Source organism: Ptiloglossa arizonensis, chromosome 8 (assembly GCF_051014685.1).
Source record: "Ptiloglossa arizonensis isolate GNS036 chromosome 8, iyPtiAriz1_principal, whole genome shotgun sequence".
In the NCBI taxonomy this organism is placed as follows: Eukaryota; Metazoa; Arthropoda; class Insecta; order Hymenoptera; family Colletidae; genus Ptiloglossa; species Ptiloglossa arizonensis.
This window is the reverse complement of record NC_135055.1, coordinates 20977750-20990255: the sequence shown is the minus strand read 5'-3', so window position 1 is coordinate 20990255 and position 12506 is coordinate 20977750. Positions and strand designations below refer to the sequence as shown.

Here is a 12506-nt window from a genome sequence, read left to right as displayed (position 1 = left end):
CTTCGCCGCGAACAAGCGCGGTTATCTCGCGAACTCACGGTTACCGTGGACTTGGCGCGAGCGCACTCCCGTGTCTGTACAAAGCCGCGTTTCCACGAGACGATAAAACTACTCGCGACTTCGTTGCAACGTAGGGTAATGTCGTAGGTCGCTACGTTCATATTTCGAGCGAATCGTTCCAGGAACGACGACCAATCTCGAGTGAAGCGAACGAACCTGGCGATGCTAAGAAATAACGTTCTCGAGCGTGGCGTCCTGTTTGGAAAAATTCGACGCTTCGTTTTTCCACTTTATCCTCGTGATAACGGTGTCGACGGATCGGCGAGATCCTCCCGGTTAGATCGAGTCCAAACACGACGCCAATCGGACGTACTTTATTTCCAACGAATTTAAATATCTCTCGGACAATAATCGAGCGTAAGAAAATTTCTCTCCGATGTGTGTCGTGTTTGTACTCATTTTTATCGGGAGAATCTCGCCGATACGTCGGTACGATTATCGCGGAGGTAGAGCGAGAAATACGGGGAATAAAAATTTTCGTTTATTTTTCGCTCGGTCGATAGATCGCTCGAGACACCGAGCGGCGGTACGGCGGGGCTCGTTGGGATTTAGGCGGGACAGATTTGTCGTGATTGGAACGAGCTCGGTTGCACTTATCGATGGATCTGCGCGTTGTGAAGCCACCGCGTGGAACATCGATTCGCGAATCTTTCGCGTCGGTGAAGTTCGACGGTCAGCGAATGCCCGTGGTCTCGCGACGCGGCACGACCGGAGTGAAAGTCGGGAGAGCAGGGTGGAGAGGGAATGCTCGTGGAATCTCGTTTTGTAATTTTAATGGGAGATCGGAGATCTCGTTGGCCCTGAACTTGGCCGTCAGAGTGCACTGTGCACCGTCGTTCGCGTAATCCGAACCGTGGACGAGTCACGCTTTGCGTTTCGCCGCGTGAACCGTCTCTGATCCGTACGGCCCTGATCCTTCCGATCCACGGCCAGGGACAGATTTGTCTCCGTCGATCGTACCATCGTTAGCGACAAGTACGATGAATCGATGGCTTTTCCTGTTCTTCTTTCTCTCGATTCCGTGCCTAACGGTTCCGTATCGGTGACAAAGAGAATCGATTGATTCTCCGTGAACCACGGAGCTCTCGAGTTAACGAAAACGGAACGATCGCGTTAAAGTCGACCGTTGAAATCGCGGGAAGAAAATCCGAAAGCTTTCCATCGTAGAAATGTTGCAATATATTGTAAATTAATTTCGAATAAATATTTCGAAAAGAAACGTCCACGTTACGCTCTCGATTTTCGTATATTTTCTCCCGTTTCCTCGGATTCGACGGATCACGATTGTCCCCCTCCCTTTTCTCCCCACTCGTTTCTTTTCTCCCGTCGCGATTTTCGCGCCGCGAAATATCATCGTCTCGAACCAACGGGCTACTTACGCTCTCTGGACAATTTTCGAAGCCGCGTGATCCGACGAATCGAACGTCTCCGTGTCGATTTCCGATCTCGTTTCGCGGTAGATCGTGTCGTTCGTCACGAGCCGGTCGCCGGTCGCTCGTAGACCAAATTCGTGTCCGCGTTCGCGCGACGTGTTCCGTTACGCGCCACGCGAAACGCCTAAGTACCTCGGGGCAATTTTGCACCTGCGAGAGGTAAACGTCCAAGTCACCTGCGACTGGCCGATTAAAGTGTGCCGCGTGGCCCGGAAGGAAGGTCGCAACGAACCCCGAAGCAACAATGAGCCGAGGCTTTCTCCGGTTGGTGCTTTCACCTCATTCGGAGGTTTGTTCCGCGAGTCTCATTTTATGGGTCAAACGTGCGCGCTCGAGGTCTCGCTCGAAAGGCGGAAACGCGGCGCTCGATTCTCGTCGGATGACAAATCGGTGACGAACCAGTTATGCAAATAATAAGCGATTACGATCGATCGATCGATCTTCCGCCTCTATTATATATATATTTTTCTTTAGAGAAGAAAAATATCTATAAAAATATATATATATAGAGTATATATATATATATATGTATAGGAAAATATGCCTATTTCTCTATTATAATAATATATTCCCTGTGGATTACTGATGGAAATATAGGGTCTGCGCAAGATCACGACGCGTACAAAAAGAAAAGTCAAACCCGCTCGCACCGCGGAACACACACACGTTTTCTCGAAAACTCTTTTTAAACTTTTTCTCGATACCGGTCGACTCACGTCCGTATCGGTCGCTGGTTACATTAAAACTCATCTTTTGTCTTTCGCACAGGGTTTCGATGAGCTATCGATTTACCGAAACGGTCGCTCACTCGATCGAAACTTCGCGCGATTCGCTCGCGCAAAACTCGTCCCTACATATATATATTTTTGTATATTTCTTTAGAGAAATATATATATATATATATTTCTTTTCTCCACCGAACGGGACAAACGTTGCAAAAGCGGAACAAAATACGTACGAGTCGAACAACGCTACGATCTCGTCGTTAGCCGCATTGTTGGATATTGTTACTCCCGAATTGTTGGATAATTGTCAGGCGTCTGCCTAAAAGAATGTAATTAATCGATGACCGTTTACCGGACAACCTCGCGAAAAAGAAACACGAGTAAAAGATACATCATCGAGCGATCTAACGTCTACCGATTGTATCTTTCTTTCAGAGATCGTCGACCTGACACTTTGCAAATTGGAATAATCTAGTTGAACGAAATAACGATTGAACGTTCGATGAGTTTTCAGGGAACTTTGTATCGTGCTCGTGTTAATATCGTACAACGATTCGGGTCGCAACGAAACACTTCGAGAGACGCTTCACGAGCAACAAAGAACCGCGGGATCCTCATTTCTCTCAGCAGATTCTAACAACCTTCGGTGTAATTTTGGATAACGTGTACCATGATCCAAAGAGACAATTAAGTACGACAGAGATACGATTTTTGGCCATATCCATTGCGAACAAATAGATAAATCGATGGTCGTAATCGTTCTCGTTGAAGGTTGTTTTCCTTTGGAATTTTGCTTCGTGTCCGCGACGATCGGCGAGGGAATCGAGAATCGATGTATCTCGTAACGCGATGGTTAGCATCATCGGTATATATTTATTCTAAGAACTATACATTCGTAATACGGGGAGGCCGGTGAAACGTCTGCATTGTGGTCCAACTCATCCCTTTATCTTTTGGATTACGGCTGGCAAAACCTTGGACAGCAGGCGAGCCCAATTTGCTTCGGCGTCAGGGTCCTAAACAGAACCGAACAAGTTTTATTACAATTGTTTTCGAACCGCTTGGGTAAATCGAGCTGCGCGAAAGTTCGATATAAAAAGATTATTCCATTGTTCGATCACTTTGTTTTCCGTTTAGCACGGATAGATGAGATTAGGTATTAAAGGTTCTATGGTATATACTCAAATTATCTTAACTGTTTGTCCAATCACATTATCGTATCGCGATAAACTATTACGTATCGGTTCGCGATGAACCGAAAATTACAATTGCTTTCGAATCGCTTGGAAAAATTGAGCTGCGCGAAAATTCGAATACAAAGAGTCCTTCGACTTACGGCGCTCGCCATCGGATCAGCTTCCGGAGCTGCACTGCCAAACGATACGAAGCCAATCATGACAATGACGGCGATGCTAAGCAAGAATCTTAGAGCTTCCATGGTTCTCGTTGACTGTTTGTTCGCTGTTGTTGAACAGGTGGATATAGTCTTGTCGAGAACGTACGCTTCGCCGCTATTTATATTGGAAAAAAAACATTAAAATTGCCCCATCTTATCTTTTACGTTGTCGTTAAAAAATGTGTCGAAAACAAAAGAGTAAAAAAAAAGAAAGTGTAAAACATCCAGGTGTCGTTAGTTCGAATCGCGTGTCTAGAAACGCGATGTTCGTCCCGTTTTACGGGCTAATAATGTTTTTTATCGTTACGTTCGTTCTTAAGGTCACGAGGAAAAATGCAATCGACGAATCGATTTGGAGATAAACTAAAGTATTATATAATACATTAGATACGAAACGAAGTGCGTTTTTCCCTTCTCCTCGAACGAGCACAAACGTGTTTGTTTAATTTCAATTAGATTTTCTACACTCGGATTGTATTCCATTGGGGGTGGACCAAGAAAGATCGGGCTTGAAAAGAATAACGATTCGTATTGGATCAGATGTTTCGTACAGCTTTTTTTTTTTAGGCTCGTTGCAGTACGGAAAAATTAATTAATACGAGACGTATCTACCTTTCTCTCGCGATACATCGTAGCTAAAGAATTCGACATAAGCTAAGTGTTATACAAAAAGTTAACCGAGCGAGTCGGAGACTCACTGTGTTTATAAAAATTCTAAGCGAACGTTCTAAGCTTATGTCGGTTTATCGCGCAATAAAGCGTGTTTGTTTGAGATACACTCGAACAAACTGATGTTTGTTCATCAAATTGATGTGATCCGTCCCGTTCGGTGAAACGAATCACTTACACCGGAAGTTGTTAAATTTATCCTGTAATAGTTGCCATCGTGTCAGGTAAAATTTGTTTCATCGGTTTTTGCATAAATCCACGGTACAAATTCCCGTTCGAACAGAGTTTTATACTAGTCGTTGCAAAATATTTAACAATACACTCGAAATGTTTCCACGATTCGTATATATGTTGGTTTTTCACCATTAGAGATATCAACGGAGTAAAAGTACAATATTTTACAAACGGTACCAATACGCGAAGCATCTCGTTTTGTGGTGTTTGCCATAGAATCGGTCTCAGGCAGTCCGTTGTGGAAGGATGGAAGAAGAATTGAAAAAACGGCCCGCGATCCTGAGTAACGATATGGTTACGTAATTTCTGATCGCTCGTTGTTGCCTATCTAATTGTTACTGTCTCTTTTGCGCGTTTACGTTTCCTCTTATAGAACAAGCGGCTATTTGTATCGAACGAGACGCGCTAAATCTGCAATCGAGGGAGTATTATTGTTATACGTACACAGTCGGAAAGCAACATTAAAACTGCGCGATTCCGCGATTCTTTTAATTGCAAACCTATCGTCATTCAACTATATTGCAATTTGCGTCGGTCGCTTCAATTTATCGCCCGATAATATCTATCGATTGTATCTTTCTTCTCGAGATTATCCGTTAGGATAAATGTGGGCTTACGAAATTGTTTAGCACAAGAGAAACTGTAAATAGAACGTTTATTTTTAGATAAATATATTACAGTCATGCAGCGAAGAATGGTTATGAACAACTGAACGGATTGTATCGATCGCGTCGTCACATCAACGGAAAAATAGGAAAGCCGGTATCGAGCTCGTCCACTGTTCCTGGACTTCTCAAGTACTGCACGGTTTAATGTCGTTGTATTCCAACAATAAGTTATACATTGTGCTACTCTACGTAGATAAATTAACGATTTAAAGTTCAATGTGTTTTCAGCGAATTTTGCACCGTGTTCGTGTCAATATCGCAAATCGAACCATTCGATGGTAACGAAACGCATCGAGAAACGTTTCACGAGCAACAAAGAACGTTGCGATCGCGTTCTTTTTCTTTTCCTCGGTAGAATCGTCGTCGAATCTTTTAACGCAAACTTCGAACGTACAGATTCGTTTGTTCATTTTTATCGTGCATTCGAGGATTGTTTGCGGTACATCGGTGGAGTAGTTCCGAATTCGATAGCTCGGTTCCAGATTAGAGATACGACGCGTATCATAAACGAGGACAAGCGTTATTCTTTCAATTCGATGGAGATATGTGCCAAATATTTCACGAGGAGTCTTAAATACTGACAACAAGGTATCCATTGCGCGAACTATACGTCGAGAGGCGATCGGATAATCGTGAACCGATCGTTTGTCGCGTTTACTCGATCGATTCGTTCGATCGTGCGTTCACGGAAGAGTAAAATCGGCATACGAGTTGCCATCGAAATAACGGTCTGTTGGTTCTCTCGATCGTATGCAAGAAAGAAATCACGATTCGTTAGGGTAACGCGTACTTCTCACAACCTTCGGTACAATTTGCAACAACGTGTACCGTTGTAAACTTCAGATTATAATATGTAGTTCATTATAATGTGCAGGGATCTCGCGTATCCGGTGGTATAGTTTTTGCAGATACGAGAATACAAAGTACGAAGACACAAGTGTACAGTGATATGCCCGACAGTGTGGTGTGGTCTTCGTGACTCTCGACTTGGAACTGACTAGATAAAACCGAAAAGATAAACATCCAAACCATTGACCGTGTAGCGGACGACACTTCCGTGCCAATATGGAGACAGTCGTTAAAACTGACATCGACCATTCGTTATCGACATCTGCCACTCTTAGGATCATTGTTGCATTCGTTCCAACGTGTACGATGATCCGAAGAGCAACGACACGCGTGGTTATAGGATGAAATTGCGATTAGGTATGACAGAGATCAGATATTTGGTCATAGATATTGCAAAAAGATGGATCGATCGATAGTCGTAATCGTTCTCGCTGGTGGTCGCGTTCCTTTGTAAATCGTGTTATTCGTGTCGGCGACTACAGGAAAGAACCGAAGGAAGGGAGAAGGGACGAGTGATGTAACGATGGATCTAGAAACGTAATGGTTTACATCATCGGTATATGTTTATTATAAGTACTATACATTCGTCTTATTGGGAGGTCGGTGAAACGTCTGCGTTGTGGTCTATCTCATCCGGTACACAAACTAGGTACTATTTTTTTCAGTACTTGAAGGACACTTCGTTTGGCGTCAGGATCCTAAACGGAAGAAAAAAGTTTTAGTCGACTGTGCGAAAATACGCAAATTTCTGCTGGAACAGTGTTACAGAGTACTTAGAACGCGCTGCGAGTACAATAGAGTCTCCCGTATCCGTGATTCCAAGTACTCTAGCATTCGAACTATCAAGTGAGTGTTGCGTTATGCGAACAGTTTCTCGCGACAAGTGCCTCTCTATCTTAGAGATAAAGTGTTCTCAGAATCTAACTTCGAAGACTTCATTTCAGCTGTAGTACGACGAATCGTACTTCAATTTCTATCGGATTACGTACGTATCTTCGAAAGTACGAGGGAAAAAGATTCATTAATTCACGAATGGAATTAGTTTTCTATCTCAATAATCGTCACCGAATGTTGCAGGCGAACGCGTCGTTTATAATTGAGAAACTACGAAAAGAAATTTTTTCGTAATTTCTTTAGCGTTGAACCTTTTTTAACGACGCGACCAATCTCTTCATCGATACTGCTATTGGAAAGAAGTTCGATATAAAATGATTATTCCATTGTTCGGATCGCTTTGTTTTCCAATTAGCACGGATAGAGGAGATTAGACATTAAAGGTTCTGTGGTGTATACTCAAATTTCTTAACTGTTCGCCCAATCGCATTATCGTATCGATTCGCGATGAACCGAAAATTACAATTGCTTTCGAAGCGCTTCGAAAAATTGAGCTCCGCGAAAATTCGAATACAAAGAGTCCTTCGACTTACGGCGCTCGCCATCGGAGCAGCTTCCGGAGCTGCACTGCCAAACGATACGAAGCCAATCATGACAATGACGGCGATGCTAAGCAAGAATCTTAGAGCTTCCATGGTTCTCGTTGACTGTATGTTCGCTGTTGTTGAACAGGTGGATTTAGTCTTGTCGAGAACGTACGCTTCGCCGCTATTTATATTGGAAAAAAAACATTAAAATTGCCCCATCTTATCTTTTACGTTGTCGTTAAAAAATGTGTCGAAAACAAAAGAGTAAAAAAAAAAAAGAAAGTGTAAAACATCCAGGTGTCGTTAGTTCGAATCGCGTGTCCAGAAACGCGATGGTTGTCCCGTTTTACGGGCTAACAATGTTTTTTATCGTTTCGTTCGTTCTTAAGGTCACGTGGAAAAATACAATCGACGAATCGATTTGGAGATAAACCAAAGTACCATTACGTTCCCGATTCACGATTCATTATCTACGTTACAGAAGCGTTTGGAATTATTGTCGCGGTTGAAGAATGTTTGTAAGACGACTCGCAACGGTCCTCCTCGATACTGCTAGATGGTTCAATAAGTTTTGTCGTCCGATAAAACTTACCGAACAACCTATTATTCGCACGTATAACGTGTACGTATTATATAATACGTTAGATACGAAACGAAGTGCGTCTTCCCTTCTTCTCGAACGAGCACAAACGTATTTGTTTAACTTCGATTAGATTTTCTACACTCGGATTGTATTCCATTCGGGGTGGATCAAGAAAGATCGGGCTTGAAAAGAATTGCGATTCGTATTGGATCAGATGTTTCGTACAGTTTTTTTTTTTTAAGGCTAGTTGCGGTACGGAAAAATTAATTAATTCCAGACGTATCTACCTTTCTCCCGCGATACATCGTAGCTGTAAAATTCGTCTTAAGCCAAGTGTTATACAAAAAGTTAACCGAGCGAGTCGGAGACTCACTGTGTTTATAAAAATTCTAAGCGAACGTTCTAAGATTATGTCGGTTTATCGCGCAATAAAGCGTGTTTGTTTGAGATACACTCGAACAAACTGATGTTTGTTCATCAAATTGATGTGATCCGTCCCGTTCGGTGAAACGAATCACTTACCCCGGAAGTTGTTAAATTTATCATGTAATAGTTGCCATCGTGTCAGGTAAAATTTGTTTCATCGGTTTTTGCATAAATCCACGGTACAAATTCCCGTTCGAACAGAGTTTTATATTAGTCGTTGCAAAGTATTTTACGATACACTCGAAATGTTTCCACGATTCGTATATTTGTGGGTTTTTCATTTTTAGAGATATCAACGGAATAAAAGTACAATATTTTACAAACGGTACCAATACGCGAAGCATCTCGTTTTGTGGTGTTTGCCATAGAATCGGTCTCAGGCAGTCCGTTGTGGAAGGATGGAAGAAGAATCGAAAAAACGGCCCGCGATCCTGAGTAACGAAACGGTTATGTTATTTCTGATCGCTCGTTGTTGCCTATCTAATTGTTACTGTCTCTTTTGCGCGTTTACGTTTTCTCTTATAGAACAAGCGGCTATTTGTATCGAACGAGACGCGCTAAATCTGCAATCGAGGGAGTATTATTGTTATACGTACACAGTCGGAAAGCAACATTAAAACTGCGCGATTCCGCGATTCTTTTAATTGCAAACCTATCGTTATTCAACTATATTGCAATTTGCGTCGGTCGCTTCAATTTATCGCCCGATAATATCTATCGATTGTTTCTTCCTTCTAGAGATTATCCATTAGGACAAGTTATAAATTGTGCTACTCTACGTAGATAAATTAACGATTTAACGTTCAATGTGTTTTCAGCGAATTTTGCACCGTGTTCGTGTCAATATCGCAAATCGAACCATTCGGTGGTAACGAAACGCATCGAGAAACGCTTCACGAGCAACAAAGAACGTTGCGATCGCGTTCTTTTTCTTTTTCTTTTTCTCGGTAGAATCGTCGTTGAATCTTTTAACGCAAAGTTCGAACGTACAGATTTGTTTGTTCATTTTTATCGAGCATTCGAGGACTGTTGGCGGTACATCGGTGGAGTAGTTCCGAATTCGATAGCCCGGTTCCAGATTGGAGATACGACGTGTATCATAAACGAGGACAAGCGTTATTCTTTCAATTCGATGGAGATATGTGCCAAATATTTCACGAGGAGCCTTAAATACTGACAACAAAGTATCCATTGCGCGAACTATACGTCGAGAGGCGATCGGATAATCGTGAACCTATCGTTTGTCGCGTTTACTCGATCGATTCGCTCGATCGTGCGTTCACGGAAGAGTAAAATCGGCATACGAGTTGCCATCGAAATAACGGTCTGTTGGTTCTCTCGATCGTATGTAAGAAAGAAATCACGATTCGTTAGGGTAACGCGTACTTCTCACAACCTTCGGTACAATTTGCAACAACGTGTACCGTTGTAAACTTCAGATTATAATATGTAGTTTATTATAATGTGCAGGGATCTACGAAGACACAAGTGTACAGTGATATGCCTTGACGCGAACGACGACAGTGTCGTGTGGTCTTCGTGACTCTCGACTTGGAACTGACTAGATAAAACCGAAAAGATAAACATCCAAACCGTTGTCCGTGTAGCGGAAGACCCTTCCGTGCCAATATGGAGACAGTCGTTAAAACTGACATCGACCATTCGCTATCGACATCTGCCACTCTTAGGATCATTGTTGCATTCGTTCCAACGTGTACGATGATCCGAAGAGCAACGACACGCGTGGTTATAGGATGAAATTGCGATTAGGTATGACAGAGATCAGATATTTGGTCATAGATATTGCGAAAAGATGGATCGATCGATAGTCGTAATCGTTCTCCAGGTGGTCGCGTTCCTTTGTAAATCGTGTTGTTCGTGTCGGCGACTACAGGAAAGAACCGAGCGAAGGGAGAAGGGACGAGTGATGTAACGATGGATCTCGAAACGTAATGGTTTACATCATCGGTATATATTTATTATAAGTACTATACATTCGTATTATTGGGAGGTCGGTGAAACGTCTGCGTTGTGGTCTATCTCATCCCCTTAGGAAACGCGGTATTAGTTTTCCCATTACACCAAGAACACCTGCTTCGGCGTCAGGATCCTAAACGGAAGAAAAAAGTTTTAGTCAAAAATACGCAAATTTCTGCTGGAACAGTGTTACAGAGTACTTAGAGCGCGCTTTGAGTACAATAGAGTCTCCCGTATCCGTTATCCAAGTACTTTAGCACTCGAACTATTAAGTGAGTGTTGCGTTATGCGAACAGTTTCTCGCGACAAGTGCCTCTCTATCTTATAGATAAAGTGTTCTCAGGATCTAACTTCCAAGACTTCATTTCAGCTGTAGTACGACGTATCGTACTTCAGTTTCTATCGGATTATGTACGTATCTTCGAAACTACGAGGGAAAAAGATTCATTAATTCACGAATGGAATTAGTTTTCTATCTCAATAATCGTCACCGAATGTTGCAGGCGAACGCGTCGTTTATAATTGAGAAACTATGAAAAGAAATTTTTTCGTAATTTCTTTAGCGTTGAACCTTTTTTAACGACACGACCAATCTCTTCATCGATACTGCTATTGGAAAGAAGTTCGATATAAAATGATTATTCCATTGTTCGGATCGCTTTGTTTTCCAATTAGCACGGATTGAGGAGATTAGATATTAAAGGTTCTGTGGTGTATACTCAAATTTCTTAACTGTTCGCCCAATCGCATTATCGTATCGATTCGCGATGAACCGAAAATTACAATTGCTTTCGAATCGCTTGAAAAAATTGAGCTGCGCGAAAATTCGAATACAAAGAGTCCTTCGACTTACGGCGCTCGCCATCGGATCAGCTTCCGGAGCTGCACTGCCGAACGATACGAAGCCAATCATGACAATGACGGCGATGCTAAGCAAAAATCTTAGAGCTTCCATGGTTCTCGTTGACTGTTTGTTCGCTGTTGTTGAACAGGTGGATTTAGTCTTGTCGAGAACGTACGCTTCGCCGCTATTTATATTGGAAAAAAACCATTGAAATTGCCCCATCTTATCTTTTACGTGGTCGTTAAAACTTGTGTCGAAAACAAAAGAGTAAAAAAAAAACAAAGTGTAAAACATCCATGTGTCGTTAGTTCGAATCGCGTGTCCAGAAACGCGATGTTCGTCCCGTTTTACGGGCTAATAATGTTTTTTATCGTTTCGTTCGTTCTTAAGGTCACGAGGAAAAATACAATCGACGAATCGATTTGGAGATAAACTAAAGTATTATATAATACATTAGATACGAAACGAAGTGCGTTTTTCCCTTCTCCTCGAACGAGCACAAACGTATTTGTTTAATTTCGATTAGATTTTCTACACTCGGATTGTATTCCTTTCGGGGTGGATCAAGAAAGATCGGCTTGAAAAGAATTGCGATTCGTATTGGATCAGATGTTTCGTACAGTTTTTTTGTTTAAATATATATATTTTCACCATTGGAGGAATAGAAGTACAATATTTTACGAACGGTACCAATACGTGAAGCATCTCGTTTTGTGGTGTTTGCCATAGAATCGGTCTCAGGCACTCCGTTGTGGAAGGATGGAAGAAGAATCGTAAAAACGGCCCGCGATCCTGAGTAACGAAATGGTTACGTTATTTCTGATCGCTCGTTGTTGCCTATCTAATTGTTACTGTCTCTTTTGCGCGTTTACGTTTTCTCTTATAGAACAAGTGGCTATTTGTATCGAACGAGACGCGCTAAATCTGCAATCGAGGGAGTATTATTGTTATTCGTACACAGTCGGAAAGTAACATTAAAACTGCGCGATTCTGCGATTCTTTTAATTGCAAACCTATCGTTATTCAACTATATTGGAATTTGCGTCGGTCGCTTCAATTTATCGCCCTATAATATCTATCGATTGTATCTTGCTTCTAGAGATTATCCATTAGGACAAGTTATAAATTGTGCTACTCGACGTAGATAAATTAACGATTTAACGTTCAATGTGTTTCCAGCGAACTTTGTACCGCTGTACTTTGTACCATTAGGACAAGCTA

General features: G+C 42.1%; 1 protein-coding gene and 2 long non-coding RNA genes across 3 annotated transcripts; all 3 read right to left on the bottom strand.

Annotated features, from left to right (window-relative positions):
• Positions 1–3059: 3059 nt before the first annotated feature.
• LOC143150550 (uncharacterized) lies at positions 3060–3675 on the bottom strand. Its single transcript, XR_012993096.1, has 2 exons — positions 3555–3675; positions 3060–3234 (listed from the first exon to the last, which is right to left on the bottom strand). It is a non-coding gene; the product is annotated as an uncharacterized LOC143150550 (long non-coding RNA).
• Positions 3676–6584: 2909 nt separating this feature from the next.
• Positions 6585–7579, bottom strand: LOC143150712 (uncharacterized). Its single transcript, XM_076319158.1, has 2 exons — positions 7462–7579; positions 6585–6732 (listed from the first exon to the last, which is right to left on the bottom strand). The coding sequence occupies exons 1-2, from the start codon at positions 7561–7563 to the stop codon at positions 6664–6666; spliced, it is 171 nt and encodes a 56-aa protein (XP_076175273.1). The 5' UTR covers positions 7564–7579; the 3' UTR covers positions 6585–6663.
• Positions 7580–10420: 2841 nt separating this feature from the next.
• LOC143150564 (uncharacterized) lies at positions 10421–11520 on the bottom strand. Its single transcript, XR_012993104.1, has 2 exons — positions 11295–11520; positions 10421–10574 (listed from the first exon to the last, which is right to left on the bottom strand). It is a non-coding gene; the product is annotated as an uncharacterized LOC143150564 (long non-coding RNA).
• Between the last annotated feature and the right edge of the window lie 986 nt (positions 11521–12506).

What these genes read in the sequence shown, in the direction of transcription:
- LOC143150712 (XM_076319158.1), bottom strand. Translation starts at nt 7,563, where the DNA reads ATGGAAGCTCTAAGATTCTTGCTTAGCATCGCCGTCATTGTCATGATT. An exon ending in CTGCTCCGATGGCGAGCGCC is followed by an intron (nt 6,733 to 7,461) that starts GTAAGTCGAAGG and finishes TCTTCCGTTTAG; the next exon opens with GATCCTGACGCCAAACGAAG.